This window comes from Poecilia mexicana, unplaced genomic scaffold (genome assembly GCF_051168715.1).
Source record: "Poecilia mexicana isolate PSO_F unplaced genomic scaffold, ASM5116871v1 scaffold_15, whole genome shotgun sequence".
Lineage (NCBI taxonomy): Eukaryota > Metazoa > Chordata > Actinopteri > Cyprinodontiformes > Poeciliidae > Poecilia > Poecilia mexicana.
Window position 1 is genome coordinate 6,757,494 of NW_028263384.1, and position 23,597 is coordinate 6,781,090.

At 40.7% G+C, this 23,597-nt stretch overlaps 1 protein-coding gene across 2 annotated transcripts; it reads left to right on the forward strand.

The window, feature by feature from the left end:
* The first annotated feature begins 1,834 nt into the window (after nt 1-1,834).
* Nucleotides 1,835-22,633, forward strand: LOC106931903 (uncharacterized). 2 transcript variants are annotated; one of them, XM_088013069.1, is made up of 8 exons: nt 1,835-2,543; nt 9,541-10,346; nt 15,872-16,033; nt 16,978-17,131; nt 18,637-18,764; nt 19,430-19,551; nt 21,346-21,441; nt 22,097-22,633. In XM_088013069.1, coding segments are annotated over exons 1-8 (1,548 nt in total). In that variant the 5' UTR covers nt 1,835-2,464; the 3' UTR covers nt 22,098-22,633. The 2 variants fall into 2 exon arrangements, with proteins under 2 accessions (XP_087869195.1, XP_014865767.2); XM_015010281.2 differs by having other exon boundaries at nt 1,838-2,543; nt 21,346-21,453.
* The last annotated feature ends 964 nt before the right edge of the window (nt 22,634-23,597 follow it).

Below are 23,597 nucleotides of genomic sequence, written 5' to 3' on the forward strand. Positions count from 1 at the left end.
GAAGTGCATGCAAACAGTAACAGGTGGTTACCTGTACCTACCGCCCGCGGCCTTCGTTGGAAAGTTTTGGTCTCAGAACCTAGAAGGTTCTTCAGAAAATAGTTGTGAAAAGTAAAAGGGTTGAAGGACGTGGATTCAGGAGGCCGTATCAGAGTGATGTTGGACGGAGAATGTGGAAGTGTCTCAAATTCATTACTCCGTTTAGTGTTCGTGTTCCAGGAAGAAGATGAACGCTGTGTAGGGAAAAAAAGTTACCAAAAGGTTTGACCTCCATTATAGAGTTAATATTTTTGAAGAAATCTGATATTTAGATAACATCAAGCCAAGTATTATAACAATGCAGGGGTGAAAAAAAGTGCAACCTGTGTGTGTGTGGAACTGAAAGTGGAACTGAAAGAAATACTATTGTGATGAAGTCTTTATCACAATATCTGAGCTGTATAGTTCAGTGTTGCCCCATGGCTGGTAATTAAAGACAGCACTGCTGCTCGCTCTCCCCCCGCTGCTGTTCAAATATTTCACATCAGTTGCTCAGAGACACACTAACTGGGTGTGGACAGAAAGAAAAGCACATGGCTTAACCTGTAGGTAACATCAGGATTTATCCCAACTGAGCTACAAAAATACAAAATTAGGCCTGAAGGATGCAGCTGACAATACAGAGCCTCGCAAAAGTATTTGCACCCCTTAAACTTGTTGTTTTCACCACAAACTTTAGAACATTTTATTTATTCATGCGACAGGCCAGCAAAAGTAGTAACTACAAAGGAAAATTGTGATTTTTAGAAAAAAAAAATCAAATACAAAAGTGAAAATCTGAGCATATGCATTCAGACCCTTTTATTACTTCTCAATAAAATTCAGCTTAGCCAATAGCATTCAGACGTCACATGTCTCTAAGCAGATTTCCAGTGTTGTCTTGTAGTGCCATACAGGCGGTTTGTCACGTAGAAAAAAGAGAAGAAAAGAAAAGAAAATGGACGTCACTCTTGTCAGAGTTTTATAGCTAAAATAACAATGAGACCTGCGTATTATCTTCCATTCTACTTTGTGTTGGAAAACTGATAAGTAAAATACACACACTGCTGTGAGAGATTGTATTGCAACAAAATGTTGAAAAGGTCACATTGCTATGTTGGTTTAGTCAGCAAGTGTCTGTATGTGAAACAACAGTAATAAATGTTACAAGGAATTCATTTAGAGGAAAGCAACATCTGATATTCACACGCACAGTATTAAAACAAAAATAATTTCAATACTTTACATTTGAAAGCTGATTTTTTTTTGTTGCAACAGATACAGCTAGCTCTGTGAATATTGATATATTCTGATGCTTTTAATTCAAAATATCAAATGAATCGATGAATTGTGGGTAAAACACTTTGCTGAAGCTGAAGCGGACTTCAGCTGAAGTGGGGACGAGGACGCAAAGGGGGCGGGGCAAAAGACCAGAACTTAGAACATATAGTTCCCACAAGTCTGAAGCAGAAGTGATCTGCGGCACCTTTAGAAGGCGAGAGCAGAAAGACACTCTTCACCGTTGTGAAAGATAAAGATGCATGAACAAAACTGTCAGGATTGATTCGTATCAGACGGCAACGAAAAACACGTCAGACGATGTGGACAAACTGCTGCCGATCTCCCACTACAATGTAGTTAACTACCTAGAGAACACGAAGAATACGTACGCTGTTTGTAGATTAGGAATGAGGGAGGCAAGAGCTAGTTCTAAGCTTGTGGCTTTGTTGTTGTCACAGCAACTCCATATCAACTGCCTACCAAGATGGCTGCCAGTTACAAAGTTGACGGAAGTGTGACATGAGAACTATCGGGACAGGGCCATGGTGAAGAGGATTGACGTGACAGAGGAGGGCGCTATGGAGGCTGAGAGAGGAGGTAGAGGAGAAGAGGAAGGGCTTGTGGTAGAATCCTTCCAAGAGTAATAAAAGGATGAAATTCCTCTGACAGCTAAAGTAATAAACCTATTTAGTGGGTTAGACATGTTTCCTGTTGTGCTCTATTATCTTCTACGTGTTTACGGAGCTAGAAAGCCTCCAAAAATGTGCCAGAGGTGCCTGGATGCCCTCACAACAGCAACTCAAGTGAAAAGATTTATTTTTGATTTCTTCCGTTCCTCTTTTGGGCTGAAGAGAAGTCGGTGCTGTTCAGAGATGTTCCCTCCTCCTGCCGGCTGCCGGAGTCCTGCCCCCCTCTGTGCAGCTCAGCTGAAGGGCTGCTCCCACTCCCAGCCACAGATCACCGAGCCGCTCCTGGCATTCCAGCAACCAGCCTCCTCACTGAAGGAGACGCCTTTCTTCCACAGCTGAAGCCCAATGAGGAATATCTGAGAAAATTTCATCTTTTTTTCTTTTTTTTTTTTCCATCTAAAATTTGATTATTTATTTATTTATTGTATTTCTTTTTTTTTTTTTTTTTTTTTTACAAAAGCAAGTCCTTTAGCAACATGAGTATGAAAAGGAAAAAGGCTGGGCTGGTCATCAGCTGGCAGAGATCTTTCTCAATTCTGGCTCCTTGGAGAAAAGGTAAAATAATCTTTCGATTCCTTCCTCAGAGATATGTCTTTACAGTCATAATTCCTTAAAGGGAGTTCATTTTATTTCTTTCGTCATGATCCTAAACTACCTGCAGACTCATCCTCTCTGAGCTCTGTAATGTCTCAGTAAACACGATTAGCACCCTGCGGTGCCTTTGTTGCTCTTGTTTTTAAAGATGACTAAGAACTTATGTGGACTCAGTGATGTAGTCGACTGAGATCAGCAGCTTTTCTTTTATTCATAAGACGCAGTCTGAAGAGAGTCTCGGGATTTTCGCTCCTATTGTTTCCACGGAAATCCTTTAAAAGCAGATTGGCGGTCATAAAAACTTCTCTTGCCTCCTCTTTTTTTATTCCTACTCCCATGAAAACTGTGAGCTGCAAGCACAGTTTGTGAGGTGGTTGCCACAATATAACAAAAAAGAAAAACAGATGTGGATTCCTCCTCCTTAGTGGGACAGGAAGGGACGGACGATCTGGAGGACGACGGCATCAAACGTCACAGACAAAAAGTATGCAGGGAAGACAGAGATTCACCCGAGTCTGTCAGAGCTTTAACAACCTGCAGCCAGATGTTTTCTGTCATACTGTCTGATTTATCAGGGGGCAGGTAGCAGCCACTATTGACTCATTGGTACATGTTAACTCCTGGATGACAGTAGGAGTTTGTTGCTGCGTACAGGTTACCCCACACACATAAGTTGAAGATTACTCATATTTAACACAGCTGGAAATCATCCCAGTAAGCAGATGTCCCAGTAAAGGGACCCAACTTAGACTCTACAGTCTTTGGTAAACATGTTCAGTTAACAAAAACCAAATATAGCATGTCAGCACAAACACATATCAAGTACGGCGGTGGAGGGAGATGATCTGGGCTGGTTTGACACCTTCCAAGGCTTTAATTAGACCGTGAATTCCCTCCAACTGTGAGTCCAACAGCTGAGGTTTTGGTCCAAACTGAGTCATCAGTGACCAACAGCAGCAGATACTCAACAGAATGACTGAAAATCCTGTTCTGAACTGGTTTGAGCTTTAAGAAATTAAGCCACCTGGATGTGGAGTGAAGCGGGACATGAGGAGGGTTAGAACTCAAGCTGGGCCAATATTGTCCTCTATGCATAGAAATGGTTGTTTACAGGATGGTATCCAGAAGGGATGCACTGATCGCAGTTTTCTGCAGTCGATGTTTAGACTTTTGCCACGGTAGATAAGTTTGGCTTCACGTGTAAGTATCGGCCGATCACCGATCTCCCAAAATTCAGAAAATTGATACGCCTGATATTAAGGCGTATCAATTTTCCCCCCGTTCATATCGACCTCACTTAGCAGCTCCAAACAGGAGCAGCAGTGGGTTGAATTTGTGTCCTTTCAGAAATCACACAGAGAGGCCAGAGAACGACCAAGTCCCAGTTTGAAGTGTTAAGTGTAAGGAAGTCGAAAACCAATTAGTCTGCACTCAAGTTCTTCCAGATGAAATTCTACTGATAAGCTGATTTAGCATTTCATGCTTTAACCATTGAAAGGCAGCGTAGACTTTTGCTGCTTCGAGGCTGTAGAGTACCGACAAACCGCTAACTTCTTTCTCACACACACACACACACACACCCACACACACACACACACACACACACAAGGCTGCAGCTCAGACTTGAGGCTTCATTTGCAAAACTTTAGTTCAGTTTCAGTTTTATGTCGAAGGCGAATTTGTGGGGCGTGTTATAAAACCAGGTTGCATTCATAAAACAGAACCTTTCATGGTTTTCCATTGCTAGAAGCAGTTTGAGCTTGAAATCTTGAAATCTTCATATTTTCATCCCAATGTTTACTTCCAACAATTCATTGCAAACGACAGATTCTGATCAGTGCACCTGTTTCCTTCTGTGACCTAGTAATTTATGAGATTTGTACTGACTTATTTTTACTGCTGCCTGTTGCCTGGGTCGGTGCTGTAACTTAGAGGTAGCTCTTCATCGTCTCACCTGGGCAACTAAAGATCCAACAAAATCAAAGCAGCCGTGGTTTGTGTGAAAAGTGAGCAGCAGCACACCGAGGTTTCTTATCACGGCGTCAGGTTGCTCTGCATTCCGCAGCTGAGCCCCACTCAGATATCACTGTCAGCTTATTTACAGTAGGAGCCCCCCCACACCTGCTGCAGAGCAAATCCCACAGATGCCTTGCAGTGGGAGGCGTAGTAAATCTGCTCATTGTTTCCGCCGATCGGGAGCCCCTTTGCTCTGCTCCACAGCAGACACATTGTTTGCCGTGTTTCTTAGAGCAAGAAGAAAGGGCTATTGTGCGGACGGCTGCGTACGGTGCAGCTGTGAGGACAACTCCTGTGTCTCCATCGTTGTTTTCATCGCAGATCACATTCAGGGTGTTAGGATCTCAGGTTTATTTGGTTTTGTGATCATTTATGCTCCTTAGCTTCTTGTCTCTATTAGTTCTGCCTTGTTACTTCAGTTTCTTGCTAGTGATTCTAGTTCTGTTTGTTTCTTGTGTCTCGTCCTTTCTTAGGTTCTTTAGTTTTATTAAATGTTTTTCTGTCATTATTTTTGTTAGATTCATTTCCTAGTCCCCATTATTCTTTCCCTCACCGCCTGTGTCACTTCCTCTTCCTCTTTCCCTCTCTCCCTCTGGTCAGCCTTCCTTCTGCAGCCCGTTAACTCATCAGCCCAGATCCATTGTTCCATCATTTACTCTCCCAGTATTTAATCACACCTCCTTCATTCACTCCTGGCTGGTAGCTCCTATTTCTCTCCTTGTCTCCTTGCTGGCTTTCTCTCTTGGATTTATGGTTTTTGTTCTGCCCTGGCTCCCTGTGGTTTCCGTATGTCTTGTTTTTTTAAAAAGATTTTCATTAAATATCTCGATCTACTCAGTGCCTCTGCTGTTCTGCATTTGGACCCACCATCAACCACCACTAATCAAACAGGACACAGGAAGAAGCCGGTCGAGGCCTTTTCCAAACTGTAACCTGACACAATCGCCTGTGACGGCGCTTCTGTTCTATGACAAGTTTAGTTTTCAAGAATTTCTCTAAGAGCGTCCTCCAAAAACATTTAGTGGCTGGCAGAACAGCGGCAGCATTGTCTCGGCCTTTACTTTGAGGGATGAGCTACTTCCCTCTTGAGCTGTTAGAGGGAATTATTCCCAAGGAGTGTTTGACTGAAGCTACAATGCTCCTGCACATTCCTGTCTTATCATAGTGGTGTCTGGCAGGACAGAGCAGTGCTGGGGTCGTGCATTTACTTTGATAAGTGGGAGGGAGTCTGGCTATCATCCTCAGTGCTGATGACATTACTCTCATGATCCCAGCTACACCTCATGTCGGGGTGCAGCTGTGGCTGACAGCGTGGTTTAGACTGCTACCTCCACTACTGCTGATTTAATGCTGAGTGCCGCTGTGATGTATTAGAACATGATTCTAATACATTCTTGGGTTCAGTTTAATAGCCTAGCTGAACAGATGTGTTGTAGCAACCAGCTGTTGATTAGTGACCGACACTTTTTATTAACCATAACTTTTATCGTCATCTCCATTAAATCTCAGAGGAATACAAACACGTATTCTTATACATGTTTGTCAGACATGTATGAGAATATTGTTAAAAGGTATAATTAGTGGAATTACTTATTTATGTCATTATATTAGTGGCAAATTGTCTCAAAACAACAATATTATCGGTAATCCCGATAACTTCTGGGACGATTAATCATCCAGAAACATTGGTTATTTTGCCTCTTACCTTTATTCCTTTAACTTTGGGGTATTTGAATGATTGTACATTAACTTTGCTACTGAATATATATATATATATATATATATATATATATATATATATATATATATATATATATATATATATATATATATATATATATATATATATATATATATATATATATATATATATATATATATATATATTAACTAGTTTAATTTAATGCTGTTTTGACTTGTGGTATTTATCTTAGAGCTTAGTTAACTTTCCCAGCCTGAGTGCCAGGTTCTTTCCCAGCTCCTCCTGACCCCTTTTAGCCCCTTTACGAAGGGTGTGTTTTACCTCCAGCCCTGGAGGCATCATTGAAGTGTTTTTCTCATGAAGTATGAACCTGAGGCATCAGCAGAAGACAACAGGTCAATCCACCCGCTCCTTAAACCGTGCCGAATCCACCAGTTTCGGTCTGGAATGTGAAATGAATCTGAGGGGGGAAACGGCAGACTGATGTTCTCAGGCAGAAGCCAGGCTTTAGGATGGGTCGGGGTGACAGGTTGGGAGGGGGGACAGGCGGACCGTCTCTGATGATATACGTTGTGTGGAGCTCAGTCAAACACGCATGACTGGAACTCAGCTGAGTCAGCATGTGCTCACGATTACAGGACAGAATATCTCCTGGTGTGCCGTTTGTGAGGGATGAGCATGACCAGATCAGGGGAACACCTGCGCAGCAGGTGATGATCGCACGAAAAGGATTGAAGGGACACACGAGGATTGTGTCACAATAACGAGAAGTCAGATTACACAGACCGGCTGGTCGGATGACTTCAACGTGTAATTAAAGGCAACCTGCTCCCCTTCTCAGTCTGCTGGGGTTTCACAAGAACAGACATGTCTTGATATCTCATGTCAGAAAGACAGAAAAAGCTCCAAAAGTCTTTGTCTGGCTTCAAGAGTAACTCATTCTTATATCCGACAATTTTAACGAGTGTGAATCCTTTTTTCAAGGCACTGACATCAATTTTTGTTCCAGAGTAAAGAAAGCTTTACGGCAACGTCTCTCTAACGCTGGAGTCTTGTATCTGCAGCTATCTTTGTTGCGTGTTAATCTCTGTACATTACGGCTTGGCCATCAGCAGATGGTAAACACTAATTTCTGCCACAGTACAGACAAACACATGTTGGATACTTCACACAATGTGACCAGTGAGGTCATTGGAAAAAGAAAAAGAAAAACAACAATCCAGCTGCTAAAGTACCAACCTAAAAAACATACAATCATTCAGCTGTTTTTTTGTTTTTGTTCCTATCATCGGGCAAAAACAGGAAACAGGAGTTTTGTGGAGCAACATGTGGCAGACAAAGCAAGAGAGAGAGAAAGAAAAAAAACTTAGTTCAGACTGCACCTTTTCTAGTGTCTGAATGAGATTATGTTATGAGTTTATGTTATGAGGATCCAAAGAAAATATAGTTTTGAATTCAGCATCGAGTACAAGAGGCAGAGCCGTCTATTATAAAAACAGATAATAGATGGCTCTGCGTCTGATGGTGAGCTCAAAGCTATATTTTCTCTGCATGGCGGTCATTCGTCTTGGCTCAGACGTTCTGTCCGGTCAACGCCACACTCTTGTCCTGTACGAACACGCACGTTGCAAAAACAGGGAAGATTCCATCATTGTTTTCTGTTTTTCATCACCTCACTTAAAATTGAGAATGATTCATTGAACCCAAAAGGGAAATGAAATGTTGTTGCTCACTTTATTGAATCATTATTGAGGGTGAAGTGATGGCTTTGGGCAGGAATGTCATGATGTGTGGCAGGCAGAGGCATCGAGTAACTGTTGGTATTTAATAAAAAAAAATAATTAAAAATGGATGAAAAAACAAAGTTACAAAAACACGGGAAACACAAGGAGCCAGGGCCAAATGAAAATGGGAATTTGTGGTAAAAGAACAGCAGGGGATCTTCGGGGAAGCAACAATAACAGGAGGAACCAGCAAATAGTGAGAGCAGCAGAAGGGTTTGGGAGAAGGAATGTGGAACAATGCACCTGGGCTGATTGGCTAACAGTGATTGGAAGTGTGACGGGAGAGAACAGAAGACAAGATTAGAGTTTTTGTTTTTTTTTTAGTGCTTAATTTTATTAATTCTGCTGGAAACATCCTGGGAATGAAAGTGAATTAGATTGTCATTCTCTTATTTCCACAGTCCAAACTATCCCCATACCATCCCTGCATGCTGCCGTACACTGCAGGCCAAAACTTGGAGGCAGTTTCTGTTCACTATGTCTGTCTTAATATAAACACTCTTGAATTCTGTGGATTGTGGGATGTATTTTCTACGCGTTCATACGTCACTTTTACTGATAATTCGCCTCGGTGTGCCCTCGGGTATCCACGGACGTCCATTGATGGTTGCTGAATAAATGACAACAACAGTAAAGAAAGTTTTAGTTTCAGGCTGGAGTGGATTTGTGAGTATTTCTGCTTTAGTGAAAAGCAGAAATCTCGATGTTTTTGCTGCATCTTGTATAAATAGCTTGTAGTTGTTAAAGTCAGAGTAGGTTCCTGTGAGCAGAACAAGATTTGAGCAAGAAAAACCCAAATGCCCAACAACTGCTATGAACGCGACTACTCAGAAGTGGCTCTTTTTATAACAAACATATCGAGAGAGATTCCAACAATGAAACGTCTTCTCTAAAATCACATCGGAGGTTCTTATTTTCTTTCCAAAATGACTCATGGTAACATTCCCAGTATTTTCTCTGTTCACAATGAATGATTTGTTAATATTTACAGTAAAAAAGCAAAACCGGCGCACCATTTCCTGATGTTTTTCATGTTCCTTATCTCTGCTGCTTGTTCTGGCAACAAAAACACATTTAAAATGATTATTAAATTAAATTACATATTTAGTCAAATGACTGGGATGATTGGGACTCGACGAGGGACTTAAATGTCTTGATATGACTTAAGACTTGTGGTAGATATGTTTTTGTAGTGGTTATTTCATAAAGTGCAGAGAAATGCCATAGTATCAGTTTGTAGAAGTAGTTAAATTACTTGATGAGAGTTAAATAATTCCAATAGTTTTTCAAACTGGAACACAGTCATGTCGCTCTCCAAATAAATGTTTGGTTGCTGTGATTTTTGTGTGTGTGTTTTTTAGTTATTTCAATGAACAAATAAGAACAGAGAACACATTTGAAGAGGTTTTGTTCAGCTGTAGCAGAAATAATGTTTTTTGCTGTCTCTGCCTACCAGGGAAAGGAGACAGGAACACAGTTCTGGACAGTGACGTTGTGCTGACTAAAATGAAGCTCTTAAACAACTTCAATGAAAAGTTCCGGACGGCAGAAGACTCTGTCTCCACTCTCTCTGCAGCATCAGTTTCTGAACACAACACTCCAGACCCAGGCGAGGCCTCGGAAGTAAACTCCCATCCTGAAGACAAGCCTCGGACAGATTCTGGCACCGGATACCTACCGGGCATTTTCTCGGACTCTCATCTCTCCAGGCTGTACAAGTTTGAATCCGAGGACTCTGGAGTGGAACTGCCCAGCGGAGCCAACTCTCCGTCTACCCCCACAGGCTCAGAAAAGAGCTTTGCGGTCCACAGCCGAGAGTCCTCCTGTCACTCCTGTAACCTGGACTCCGACTCTACCTCCTCCCCCGATGCACTAGTTGCAAAGTACCAAAACTCCAAGAAGGCAAACTGCTTAAAGACTAGCACGAATTCAACAGTGGACACCCAAGACGACGTGTTCACCGACAGAGAGGACTTTGACCCTTCAGTTGTGAGAGTGAAACTGTACATATGTGAGGAAATGGACCAAAGTGATGCTACAGGACTTACCTCTGAAGATGTTCGTGAAAAATCAGAACAACGTGATGATAAAATCTCGTCAGATGATAAAAACAGCTCAGAGAGCGTACAACTTGCAGACGAATTCTTATCAGCACAATGTAAGGATGAGACAGACGAGGATATAAAAGTTGAGTCTCTAAGGAGAAGTGACACCAGGGACAGTCTGGAGGACTACATGGACGCATGCTGTAAGCTCAGTGAGGTAAGAAAACCCTCATTTGTTTATCCATCCATCTATCCAGGTCATGGGAACTCTTCATATTCTAAAGTGGATGAACTGCTTATGTGACAACAGCCCAACTCTTCTTATTCAGAGGTCTCAGAGTCATCATGTCATGTTTTTCTGTGGGATGCCTGTTCTCTGGCTCTCTCTGGATGGGTCTGTGGGAGAGCACCTGGCAGCTGTCGAAGTTGCACAGTCACGTTCAACTGTTTGATGTTCCTGAAAACATCCCAGCAAGGCTGTGAGGACGTCTTTCATTACCAGCAGCTATTACAGGGAAGAATGTGAGCAAACGTTCCGCATGAATCCCCGTTGTTGTTTCACAGAGAGGGACAGATTGGAGAAGGATTATTAACAGAAGGTACAGAACATCTGAGTCGCGAAGGCAGTTGAAACAATGCCGAGTTTGAAGGCCTTTCTTCACATCGATCGAAGTGAAACACGAGAACCTATCGGTCCCTCGGACAGAGCCAGTTAGCTGAGTATGATGCAGCACTTTACTGAGTTTGTTGAGGTACTGGAGATTTGACAAGTGATACTGTTGATGACCGGTAGGCCTTTCCCTCTCTCAACCCTCCTTATTTTCCGAGCCCTGAGGTTGGCAGCCAATCCTGGTGTATCCAGTAGGTGTTGAATATCTCAAATTACTCACATATTTACAGAGATAAGAATTCTTTGATAGCTTCCAGGAGGCACCAGAGAGGCAACTCCCTGGGACAGCTGCTGTTGGGGTGAGGGGCTTATGAAAAAAATGATTAGTACAGAATGTTTAGTGGCCCCCATCATCAGATAATTAAAAGTAAAATAGAAACTCAAGCACTTTTGGTAACGCTTTATGTGATGGGGTGTGCATAAGACATGACGCTGTCACGAACATGAAGGAGCCTTTATGAATGTCTATGACTGTTGTCATGAAGTGTCATTCAGTAAATAATGACACTTTTAATGCAAAGTTGCTTTACATGTTGGATTAAAAGTCCATTAAAAGTGCCAACTTTGCATTAAAGTGTATAAATTTATGAAATAATGCAAAGTTAGCACTTTTAATGGACTTTTAATCCAACCTGTAAAGCAACTTTGCAATAAAAGTGTCATTATTTATCGAATGAAGACTCATAACGGGTGTCATGTTTATGACAGTGTCATGTCAGTCTTATGAACACCCCTTCAAATAAAGTGTTACTGCACTTTCCACTGTGTGTTCAGTCATATAGAATTTCTTAGAATGGGAATAAATAGATTATAAAACCACAGAAAGCTTCATAACTCAAAATCTGGATGCATTACTGAGTGCATATTTTTCTCACTGCCAGGCAGCAACAGTGGTCATATGGACTTGTTTATCTCAGTCTTGGCATTCATTTTCAATGTGGTTAGTTTGAACTTAGTTTAAGGGCTGTTTTTTTTGTTTGTTTCTTTTATTGACTTATTGACCTCCCAGGCTTAACAAATTAAGAAGACACTTTCCAGCTGGGATCCACAGATGTTCTTTATACTCCTGAGTGTGTTTTGGAACAACTGAAATAGATTGAGGGTGTTGGCGTTAACTATTTCGTCTCTGATCTGCAGATCACACAGTGGGTTAGAAGCTGTGAAATGGGGGCCCTGAGCAAGCGGGGCTCCGTTCTGACTTGCAGCAATACTGTCAGTGATTCTGCTAGCTTCCCCAAACTGAGCCTACATAAAGCCCAGATGTGGTTTGGTTCAATTAGCTGACACATGAAGCTTAAAATAGGGCTTCTCTCTCCATGTCTGTATTTTTGAAACACAGTTATGCCCTATGAACAGATTGGAAAAGCATAATAAAGAACTGTTTACAGAACAGTTCGCATATAAAGTATAAATAATTTAGTAATTAATTTAGGAGTCCCACAGATTTAAATGAATCCATGTGTGTAAAAAATTCTGCCTGTTTTGTTTCGCAGCATAATTAATGTTTAACGACTGCTTTGGATTTCTTAAAAATCAGAAATGAGAATGCTCCAAATTTCACCCTCCAGGAACTTTTTAACATTTTTAGCACAAGAATTTCATTCTTTACCAATTTAATTTCTTCTTTAATGGGAAGCAGAAGGCACAAAGTATTTTAATTATGTTCAAATATTTTCATTATAACCAGCAACTTTTTACTTAAAACAAGACTACATTTATTCTATTAATAATTTTTATTTTAAGAAAGTTTTCCTTTTTGTGGCTGGGAACAAAATAAGAGATTTTCTAGACCATACAAACTAAAAAACATTACCCATAAAGTTTGGACACTGTCTGCCTTTTATTAAGACAAAACATTTGTCACTTTGCTTCATTAAAATATTGCATGTTTAATCAATTAACGAGTATTTAAAAAAGGAATTGTTTTGCGTTTCAAGTCAGAAAAGCAACATGGCCCCCTGATTATTTTCAACTTTGGCATTCTGGCCCGAGTTGCAAAAGTTTGGACACCAATGTTTCTGATTAAAGCAGATATTTTAAGAAAAAATGCCTTCAGAGAAGAAGAAGGACCAAAAAATAAATTCACTCAGATTATTTGGAATAGTTATTAAACAGGAGTTACTGGTGTGTCTACCAAAGATAACGTTGCTGATATAATGTGAGAATTTAACATTCCTAGTTTCAAAACTTCTGCCTGTAAGTAAAAGCAAATAATCCCTCAGATGTGTTGAAAACGACTGCACTACCACTGAACTTTTGCACATGTTGCTTACGTTTAAAACCTTGACCAAGTAGCTGTGTTGTGACTGCATTTCCTTTACGGTACAAAGTGTGAGAAAATATTGTAATAGTATTACCTCGTTGTTGTCTAACTGGCGCTTCAGCATACAGCGTGTCTGTACTGTGATCTTCAGCAATCCCAGTGCTACGCGTGTTTTCGTCATTTTGAATAACATCTTACTTATTAAGATAAGCACTTATTGTGAAGTGTCCTACTTCATCCTGGTTGTTTCCTGTCTAATCTCTGAGCTGCAGCTTTGGGTCTGGTGGTCCCCTCAGAGGTTCTGTCAACGACTACCCCATGACTCAACGCAATTAACTGGAGGCTTGAGGAAGCAGAGCAGGGTGTGTCTGTTTGTTTGCAGTGGGATTGCTAATTTTGCACAGAAAAGGCGCTCCTCCTTAATGCCATTTCTCCTTCCAAGCAGTGGGTCCCTCAGTGGTCTCTGAGGAAGTATGAGTAGGACCGGTGGGAGACCCAACACTCCTCAAATTACGGACCCACACGCATTCACTTTGCCTTATCTTCTGGCAGGAAAAACAGTCCTTGTCAGAAGTTACTATACACTCATCATGTTCATTCTTAGTGTTACTAAACTTCTAAACCCTTCTGAATGGTTTTAAAATATCATAAAACCTGGTCCATGACAGAATCCCTAGCAATGTAAGTGAACTGGACTAATTCTAGTCAGTGTCCAGTCAGAATTAAGCCAGAGCTTGTTTGTCAATAACCACAAGAGGTTTGTATCTTCTCTACAACTTTGATACCAGCAGAATGTGTTCATATCCATGCACCAATCTGTCGTGGTGAAGAGAAGCTCTTTATTTACCGGTCGATCTACGTTCCGACCCTCCTTTACGGTCATGAGCTTTGGGTCATGATTGAAAGAAAGAGGTCACAGATCCAAGCGGCTGAAATGAGTTTTCTCCGTAGGGTGGCTGGGCTCTCTCTTAGAGACAGGGTGAGAAGCTCGGTCATCCAGGAGGGACTCAGAGTAGAGCTGCTGCTCCTTCATGTCGAGAGGAGCCAGTTGAGGTGGCTCGGGCATCTGGTTAGGATGCCTCCTGGATGCCTCCCTGGTGAGGTGTTCCAGGCACGTCCCACTGGGAGAAGGCCCCGGGGAAGACCCGGGACATGTTGGAGGGACTAAGTCTCTTTGCTGGCCTGGGAACGTCATGGGATTCTCTCGGAGGAGCTGGAACAAGTGGCTGAGAAGAAGGAAGTCTGGGCCTCCTTACTTAGGCTCATACCCCCGTGACTCGACCTCAGATAAGCGAAAGAAGATGGATGGATGGATGGATGGATGGATGGATGGATGGATGGATGGATGGATGGATGGATGGATGGATGGATGGATGGATGGATGGATGGATGGATGGATGGATGGATGGATGGATGGATGGATGGATGGATGGATGGATGGATTCATATATCTGAATCTAATGTATTATTTCAACCTTGTGTTTATTAGGGAAAATTCACTTGAGAAACAGACTTGTCTGTGAACAGAGAAGAGGTTCTGGGCTGTCATCAGACATGAGATCCTGTGTGATAAAGTGCTTTTAACAGAAGGGCTGCTTCCTTTGCAAACATTTAAATGTTTTTGAAGGCGCCCCATCGTTGTAAAACACAACATGTGCAGATGTTCTTGTTTAAGAACTTTGTGATCCAGGAAGTATTTGTAGGTCAAAAGAAAAGAGTGACGTCACCCCAACACAACTCCAGCTTCAGCACCATCAGCATAGGAAGCCTGAACTCATATCCTGCTTTTGTTGGGTCAAATTTAGGAATGTTGATAATTGGATAAATATTTGCTCATGATTTCCTCTTATCGCCTGGAGTGCCTGTGTTCAGCTGGTGCGACCACCATGAAGAGAAGATTTTTTAAAGTTGAGAGAAAAGGAATTTACTTTTTAATTTAAAGTGAAACTCACTCCCAGAGCAGCGATTTTGCTGATAAACTGTCTAAACAGGTTGTTTAGTGTTCTCTCTTCATATTTCTATGCAGATTTAGACATTTTGCACTGGAATACAAAATGTCAAAATGCTTTGTTTAATTACTGGCGGAGGTTGCTGAAGCACACTCGTCCTTAACTGGACTTTGTGGGCGCCTTCCAGAGAAAAACAACATTTAACCAGACACTTCTAAGAGGCTCTGACACCAGGGGGCGATGTGACGAATCAAGGGCGTTAATACACTCTAGAATCGAACACTCTGACTTGTCAACTTCCAACTTTGGCATAACGAAACAAAACTACAACGAGAAAAAAAATGGCGGACTCACAAAACCAATTAACCGGGAATCATGAATTTGGTTTATTTTTTGTTTTATTATTTATTTATCTATTTTTGCAATAATATGTACAACAAGTTACATAAACAGAACGACAAGGCTTAAGGAAGGTAAACAAAGGTCTAATTTCTCACCTAAAAACAATTTTGAAAACTTGTGGAACCAGATTTATAGTGATATAAACAATTTGTAACTTTCTGCACTCCGCTGCACTGTAACTGGTGGTGTGAAAAATGTTACTTTCCCTTCCGGGCCCGGGCCATAAAAAAAGAGCTGATAAGACAAGACTTAAAACTCCTTTCTTTCCTTTTACATTTGATGTGAAGATGGATGGAGCGAAATGGTCCTGTGTGCTGTAAAACCATAAATGCTCTGTCTTCTTCTATGTTTACTTCTCTGTGGCTGGGAGCAGTCGATCCATTTCCAATCCCCTCCTTTCATGTCTTCTTGTGGTTGTCTGTGATCTCGTCTGATGTGCACACATTCTGTTTCTGCAGGCCCAACAACAGAGACCCAGTCCTCTGGGCTCGGGTTTGGTTTACCTGGAGCACATCTGCCAGCTGCTCGAAAAAATCGCTCGTCTGCAGGAGGTAAACCTTCGTCTGCGAAGGCAGGTCTGCAGCCTGCAGAGGGACAGCAGGATGACAAAGACCAAGGAGGTGTGTGAATGTTCTCTGATTCCTCTCAGGCTGGGTTTGAATCCCGGTCCAGGGTCTCCATGCATGAAGTTTGCATGTTGAATAATGAATGGATGAATTTTACGGTACTTAGCCTTTAGTAGAAGAAAAAGAAAAACAGTATTAATTTGTTTCAGTGATTCTCAATAAAAGATAAACTTCAATAACGTCTAAGTTTTTCATGGTGTTTGGAAAGAAAACTACTGAGCCTACTTTGATTGTTTTGGGCAATCAAAGTGTTTTGATTTGGACAAAATTTTTCTTTTAGTCCCATGTTTTTATAAAAATTTAAATCTAAATATGTTGAGCTTTAAACAGTTTTTTCAACACTCCCTATATGCTAAATCACATGTAAATGAAAATATGCATATAGCTTTGATTAGAGGTGTACTGATTGCAGTTTTCTGGCCTATCGCCTTTTACCGATATTTAAAAAGCCTAATCGATTCCGACCTTAGCTGATACCAATTTCTTTTTCCTCTGAAATGTCGTCATCCTGATATACAGCAAGGAAAGTTGTTGAGTTGGGTGACTATTGTTAACTACAAACCTGCAGACATGACCTGGTGGGCCAGTCTACCGGTCAAACCTCTCAGGACAGTGGTTGATATTTAGACCTTTGTTGAGGTAGATAAGATCAGTGGATAAGATTAGCTTCACATGTAAGTACTGACCGATCTTTTGATAAATCGGTGCTCCTCTAGTTTTTAAACTTAAATGGACAAAGTAGTTCTATTTTGCATATGAGACCTACCAAGCTCTGAGGGAAGAGAAGCTCAGTTATTCTAAGTTATTCTTCCTATCTCACTATGTGTATGTTTGTGTGTGTGTGTGTGTGTGTGTGTGTGTGTGTGTGTGTGTGTGTGTGTGTGTGTGTGTGTGTGTGTGTGTGTGTGTGTGTGTGTGTGTGTGTTGTGTTTATACAGGAGTGTTTCCAGCGGTATTGCAGCTGTGGCTCTGCCATGTTGGCCTTCCAGAATTGGCAGTCGAAAAGTGACTTTCTGTCTCCGAGTGGTACTTCCTCTGATCTGTCCACCATCCCGGAGGTCAGCCGGCACCCGCTGCTGTCAGCCAGGAAAGGTAACCTGAGAACACATCCTGGTCAGGAACTGATGTCAGTAAAAACAGCGAATTAGTGGAATAAACCTTACACCAAATAATTTAATAGCGCCAATTCACAACAAATATCATCTCAAGGCAACATGCAAATAAAATAAAATAAAATAAAAAATAAATAATAATTACAGTACAATTTCAAATTATAAAGCAGTTCAGTTAAACTCTTTTTTTTTGCTAATTAATTACAAATTTTATAATCTACTGAGTCCAAATGTAGCAGACTGGACTGAATTTTACCTGCTTGCTTTATAATGAATCTTTTTGAGATTCTTAAGTGAAGGTGTAATTTTATTTTATTTTTTTCTTGGCTAGATTCCAGTTATGTTACGAGTCTCCTTATGAAAAGCCATAAGCAGAGCGCTGCAAGCTGTTGTTGCACAATGATTCCATTACTTTATCTCAGCCAATGCCATGTTTGACTGAAACTGATTTAGGAGTAGCTGTGTCTACATGGATGTGGGGGAGAATATGTCTGCAGGTATCCTTTAGCCTCTATCCTTCACACTGATCCCTTCCTTCTCAACTCACACAAAGCAGCTTCTAACAAAACCCAGACAGCTGTTTCTGCAGTCCACCCTGATTATCTCAGAGTGGAGTCATCTGAGGGCGAAGCCGCTCAGAGGATGCATGGCCAGGTATCACATAAAAAAAGAGCTCATAATTCATGACTCTAGCTACCACTTTGCTCTCCCAGAGCTCGATGTGTGACAGGCGGAGGAAGGAATGCTGTTCCTCTAAATATTACACAGGCCTCTTCATTGTCTTCTGTTAAAATCATTAGTTAACACTTACTTACCTGACTGAGTGAAGTCGCCTCCCCCACCTTTTTCAAATCAGATAAAAATGGTGTCAAACGTTTGTGCAGCAAAAGTTTTTGTTTGTTTCATTTGAAAGATATTAAGAAATGGTTCCAGAGGTCATTAAAGGTCAACCAGGCCCAGCCCCCACCTTCTTCAAATCAGACAAAATTGATGTCAATCAACTCGACTACGTTTGTGCAGCAATTATGTTTGTTGTGCTGCTTTAGCTTTGAAAATATTAATGAAAGTTTGAAGGTCAAAAGATCAACCAGCCCCCCCAGCTCCCTCCACACACACACTTTTACAAAATCAAAATTACCTTTAAAATTTCATTAATATTTTCAAAGCCAAAGCAGCAAAAACATAGACAAGTTGATTGACATCAGTTTTATTTGATTTGAAGAAGGTGGTGGTGGGGGGGGGCTGGTTGACCTTAATGACCTCTGGAACTTGACTCAGGTTACTTACTTTTATCAAAAGGCTTTAATATTTGAACATTTGTCTAAAACTTTAAAAGTGCTGTACAAATAAAGTATTATTATTGCTATTGTTATTATTATTTGTTAGACTGTTAATTTTTTTTTGTTGCAGTGTTTCCCTGATGGCGTGGGATGACAATTAGAAGAGTCAGTAACAGAAGTGTCTTATCTGTGATTAATACTTCAGGCATGAGTAGTGACGATTTGCCAGCCACCCCAGAATGGAGGAGAAGCCAAAACCGAAGGAGCTACGCCGAGAGGGAGCCCCATCTCCATGGAGACAGCACAGAAAGGAGGAGTCCTCCGACGGGCCGCGTGAGTGTGCATGTAAACAGATCACAGACGCAACTCTTGATGTTGTTTTTGATGTTTGATATATATATATATATATACACAGGGTGTATTGTCAGTTATGACTTAAGACATATGACTTCAAAATAAAATGGGGCCTCTGTCTCTTTAAAACCACCTGCTCCTTCTCAAACTCCGCCTTCAGGAAGTCATCATAACATGATGCCTCTATTGACCCTTTAACAACGTTTTTACCTATGTTTAACTGAGAAGTAGCTTGTATAACGTGCTTAGTCAGCAGGCACACAGTTCCACCAGGTGTTTGCTAATTGCTGCTGGCTAGTCTGAAGGAGCTGAGTGGGGGAGTCGCGGGGGAGGGTTGCTCTGTGAGGAAGCTTGGACACTTAGTAACCTCAGCTCTGAGTAGGAGCTTCATTATCAAAGGTGGAAATCAGATGAATGGTTGCCTTTGGAAATTAAAGGATTTCTAAAACATGTATGAAAGAATCAAGGCAACATTCCTGCTTCTTGTTGTTGATGAAGGAATAACATTATAGCATGATATAAAGCTGAAAAAGTCTATTTTAATGAAGAATTAGGACTAGAAACAAGCTGCAGCTGTATGGCCAGTGGTTAGCTAAAGCACATTTAAAGTCAGCTGTCCTTCTGTTGTGTGTCTTAATGTACAGCTCAGTGAAAACTACATGTGGGGCCGAGTCAAGGACCTTGTGAGAAAAAGTAAAGGGAAGAACCATAGCGGGCTGGGACTGACATCTGCTTCACTAAAGTTGTCTTGTCCTCAGCTCTTCAGGTGAGGAATATTTACTGCACTCTTTATGGCTGTTGTGTCTCTGTGACCTGCTTATATGTACCTAAAACTCTGATTTGTCCTCTGATTGTAACTGTATATGAGACATTAAAACAACACATTGTTCTGTCCAAACTGTGAAGTAATAGCCCTCCCTACCCTACAAAGGATAAGCGTGTAAGATAATGGATGGATGGAGACATTAAAACACAAGTAGCACTTTGCATGATTTTTAAAAATAATGACACTTTAATGCAGAGTTGGCACTTTTAATGGACTTTCAATGCAACTTTTAAAGCAACTTTGCATTAAAAGTGTCATTATTTACTGAATGACACTTCATGACAACAGTCATAAACATTCATAAAGACTCCTTCATGTTTATGACAGTGTCATGACAGTCTTATGCACACCCCGTCAAATAAGGTGTTACCAAAACTTCAGTCCCTCAGTGATTGTATCCTCTATGAAATGGTTGTGGAGAGTGTAATCTGTTCTACCATCATCTGTTGGGACAGCAGCACCAGAGCCAGGTACTAAAAAACGCTCAACAAACACCGATTCTGGTTCTGGGAGACTGCTCTAGAAACTCTAGAGATTATGATGCAAAGAAGAATTCTTGATGAAACGAAGAACATTACAGACGACTTTGACCACTTTCTTCATTCAAACGTCTTCAGTCAGAGACTTTTGACTGTATACTGACTGCTACAGGACGCCCTTCCTGCCCACAACCACTAACATCTACAACAACTCTTTGCATTACAGAAACCGATCATTTCTCTTTGGGATCATCAAGTATTTTTCAAACTGAATTAGAAATAACTATACCATAAGCACCAGATAAATTAGCTATTGCTTTGAAATAAATGTGTTTATTGTGCAGAATATGACGACTTTCTGCATTCTGTTCTGAGTAACCTGTGAAGATGGCTGTCCTGCTGTTCATTTTACCATCGGACACTGAAATGCTAACTGCTGTACCTTCAAACATTCTAAAAGAAAGTGATAATGCAGCTACAACTGTGTGTTTTTTTTTCCCACAACAAAAGTCCACATAATTTTGCCTTAGTATTTTTTTATTTTGAATTCAATATTTCTCCGACATGACTAGCAGCTGCTGAAATCCCCTTAAAAAATGTGCTTATTTCCTTTGTTTGCTAAAAGAAAAACAGTTTAAAAAAAAGCAGGAGGAATGTGTGTCATTTGACCGCAGTTAATGGAAGAAGGCATGGGAGGACGAAAGGCATTCAGCTACTTGTGGGCTGCGAACAGAGATTGACAACTTCCTGGCAGGTGGAGATAAAAGAAGCTATTAGCTTAATTTTTCCTTGCGAGGCCAGAAGTTGCAGTAAATGTGAACTTTACTTTAAAGCTTGTACAGCAAAGAAGTCTCATAGAGGGTGGGAGGGCTGCTGCCACTCTCTCTCCTGCCTGGAATTCAGTCCAAACTCAGAGAACCAAAGGACGGGGTCAGCGAGTCAGACTTTAGGTATGCTCAGAGGAGTATTTCAGCCTGGTGAGACATAGCTGCAGTGCAGGATTCATTAGAAAGGGCAGCATCCGCCTGCTAAGTCATGCATCACAGCAGGAGGGATGCCAAATCAAAGAGCAGTTCACTACATTTTAGTTGGGCATTTATACAACAAATTCATTAGCAGCTTTCAGCCGAGTTCTTGTGCAGATGATAAGAGTTCAAGTGAAATTTGTTTTTTAAAGGTTGGTGATATGAGGATGAACAGCAACAGATAGCTTTTGTTATGATTTTGCTGTTAACCCCGAACATTTTCCTTGCAGGCCTGATGAAGAACAAGCGAAATGTCTTACCAGAAACAGGAACTCCATGATTGCCTTGGGCTGCCAGAACAAACAAGAAGACATCTCTTGGCTTTAGTAAGCATCCAGGTAGTTACACATTTATTTTTTGACTTTTCCATTTCTTGTCATGTCTGAAGAAAACAGCAATAAGCCATAGTCACTGGCTGTGTGTTGGAGAATCTATTCAGAATAGACATCCATAATTACCAGTGGTGTTCCCTTAGGATTGGGCCTTGTTCCTATTCTTTTTAGAACATATTTTATTCACCTAGATCTTATGCAAAGGAACACAATATTCATTTTAACAAGGCACACAGTCAAACCTGTCAGTCAACCTTAATTCTGTGACTGGAGGTGTGACTTCCCAAGCACACATCAGAACTTTTGAAACAGACAAGCATGACAAGATTATGTTCTGAGAACCGCCTCGACCTCAGCCCTATTGAATATGTATTTACATATTTACATATTTACCACTTTGGTGACAGAATAGTTGAAATAAAACAATGTGGAAAGATTTCCAGTCATGGGTTCTTTGTCAAACCCATTGTTCAAACAGACACCGTGACACATGATGAGATGTTTTCATCGATCTTGTACAACCTGTATCCTATACGCCCTCCCCCTCACACACACACACGCGCGCACGCACAACTAACAATCGAATTACATTTCAGTTTGACATAAATGTATGTTGTTATTCTTCTTCTTTGTCTTCTGTTAACATCAGATCCAAATGGGCTCACGCTGAGAAGAAGATATCAGGAGGTTCTACCAAGAAACTCTGAGACCTTAAAGGAAACAGGAAAAAAAGAGAAGAGGAGTGTGAAAACAGAAGACAGAGGAGAATGTTGAAAGAGATGACTCTGGGACAGTGTGTAACAATGACATCAGAGTGAGGGGGTTTACTTTCTATGTGTTTTACTCTGTCCAAAGAAGAGTCGGACGGTACCACTGCATTGTGTCATAATATATTTTCTGCAGAATGTACAGTTTTTACACTCTATTATCAAATCTAAGCTTAAATATCTTTATAATCTTTACATTTGGTATATGGTAAATGCATTACAGACAAATGGCAGCTGTTTTTGTATACAGCGCGTGCAAGTGAAGCATTATTAAAGGATGTGGGAATCGGGTTTTCTGTTCTCAAACAGGTCGGGAAGAGTTCAAAAACGTGTCAGAAAACAACCAGCTGCTATTTTTTTTCCTTATGTAACATTTTCAAAATGTCAGCAAATACATTTTTAAAGCTTATTCCACGATGCACCTGCTTCAGTATTCTTTTCATAACCTGGATTCAGTGAAGAAGAGCCACACCTGATTTTATTCCAGACTCACATGCCAAGAGTTGGTCAAATAATCCTAAGATTTTAATAAGAATAGTGACATGTTATTATTCTTGTTATAATAATAACATGAACTCTTTCATAGCTCAAGGAACTTTTATGACAGTCAGGTCTTATAGCGTTTTACGACACAGACACTGTACAATTAAAATTTATGCTGCTTTTTTTTTTTTTTGGTCTTCAAATATGACAAAGGGAAACTGATTAAAAATGAATTTCACACCATGGTGTAAAAGGTGACATAAAAATGGTAATGATGTCATAAAATTTTAGGGATAAACGAGAAAAACTTTCAGTGACATTACAGAATGAAATATGAAAGAAAGCAATGATGAGAATGTGGAGAGTAAATGGTTTATTGCCTTAATCTGCAGAATGAAATTGAAACGCTTTCCAAGATAAAAAAAAACAAAAATCAAACAACAAAAACAACACAGTACCCTCTAGTGGTCAAAGTGGGGAATCGCATTTTAAATGCCTCCGTAAAGTCAGTCAGCTCACGTACAAGTGTGTTTGGGAGGTAAGCTGTTTTTAGATTGAAAATAGAAAAAATGTCCTGTGCTTAAAGCCACCGGACATTGTTCACACAATTTTGGAAATGTGGCATTGTCTGATATCTCACCCGCAGTATCTGATCTACTACAAATAAGAACTAATCTCTCATTTTAGGTGTTTCTCCCCAAGCTTTGAAAACAGCCGCTATCAAATCATTACTAAAAACGAACAATCTGGATAAATCATCATTGCAAAGTTACAGGTCAATCTCTAGCCTTCCATTCATCAGACTCGATGAATGGAAGGCATTCATGTGGCCTTCCATTCATCTGGTATGAAGGCATCTAGCCTGAAAGCATTGTTTGACCAACCAGCAAGTTGTTGGTC

Bases quoted from the DNA above. Each gene is read 5' to 3' on its own strand.
- LOC106931903 (XM_088013069.1), top strand. From the start codon at position 2,465: ATGAGTATGAAAAGGAAAAAGGCTGGGCTGGTCATCAGCTGGCAGAGA. The intron at 2,544-9,540 runs GTAAAATAATCT...TCTGCCTACCAG, and splicing joins TCTGGCTCCTTGGAGAAAAG to GGAAAGGAGACAGGAACACA. The intron at 16,034-16,977 runs GTGTGTGAATGT...GTGTTTATACAG, and splicing joins GGATGACAAAGACCAAGGAG to GAGTGTTTCCAGCGGTATTG.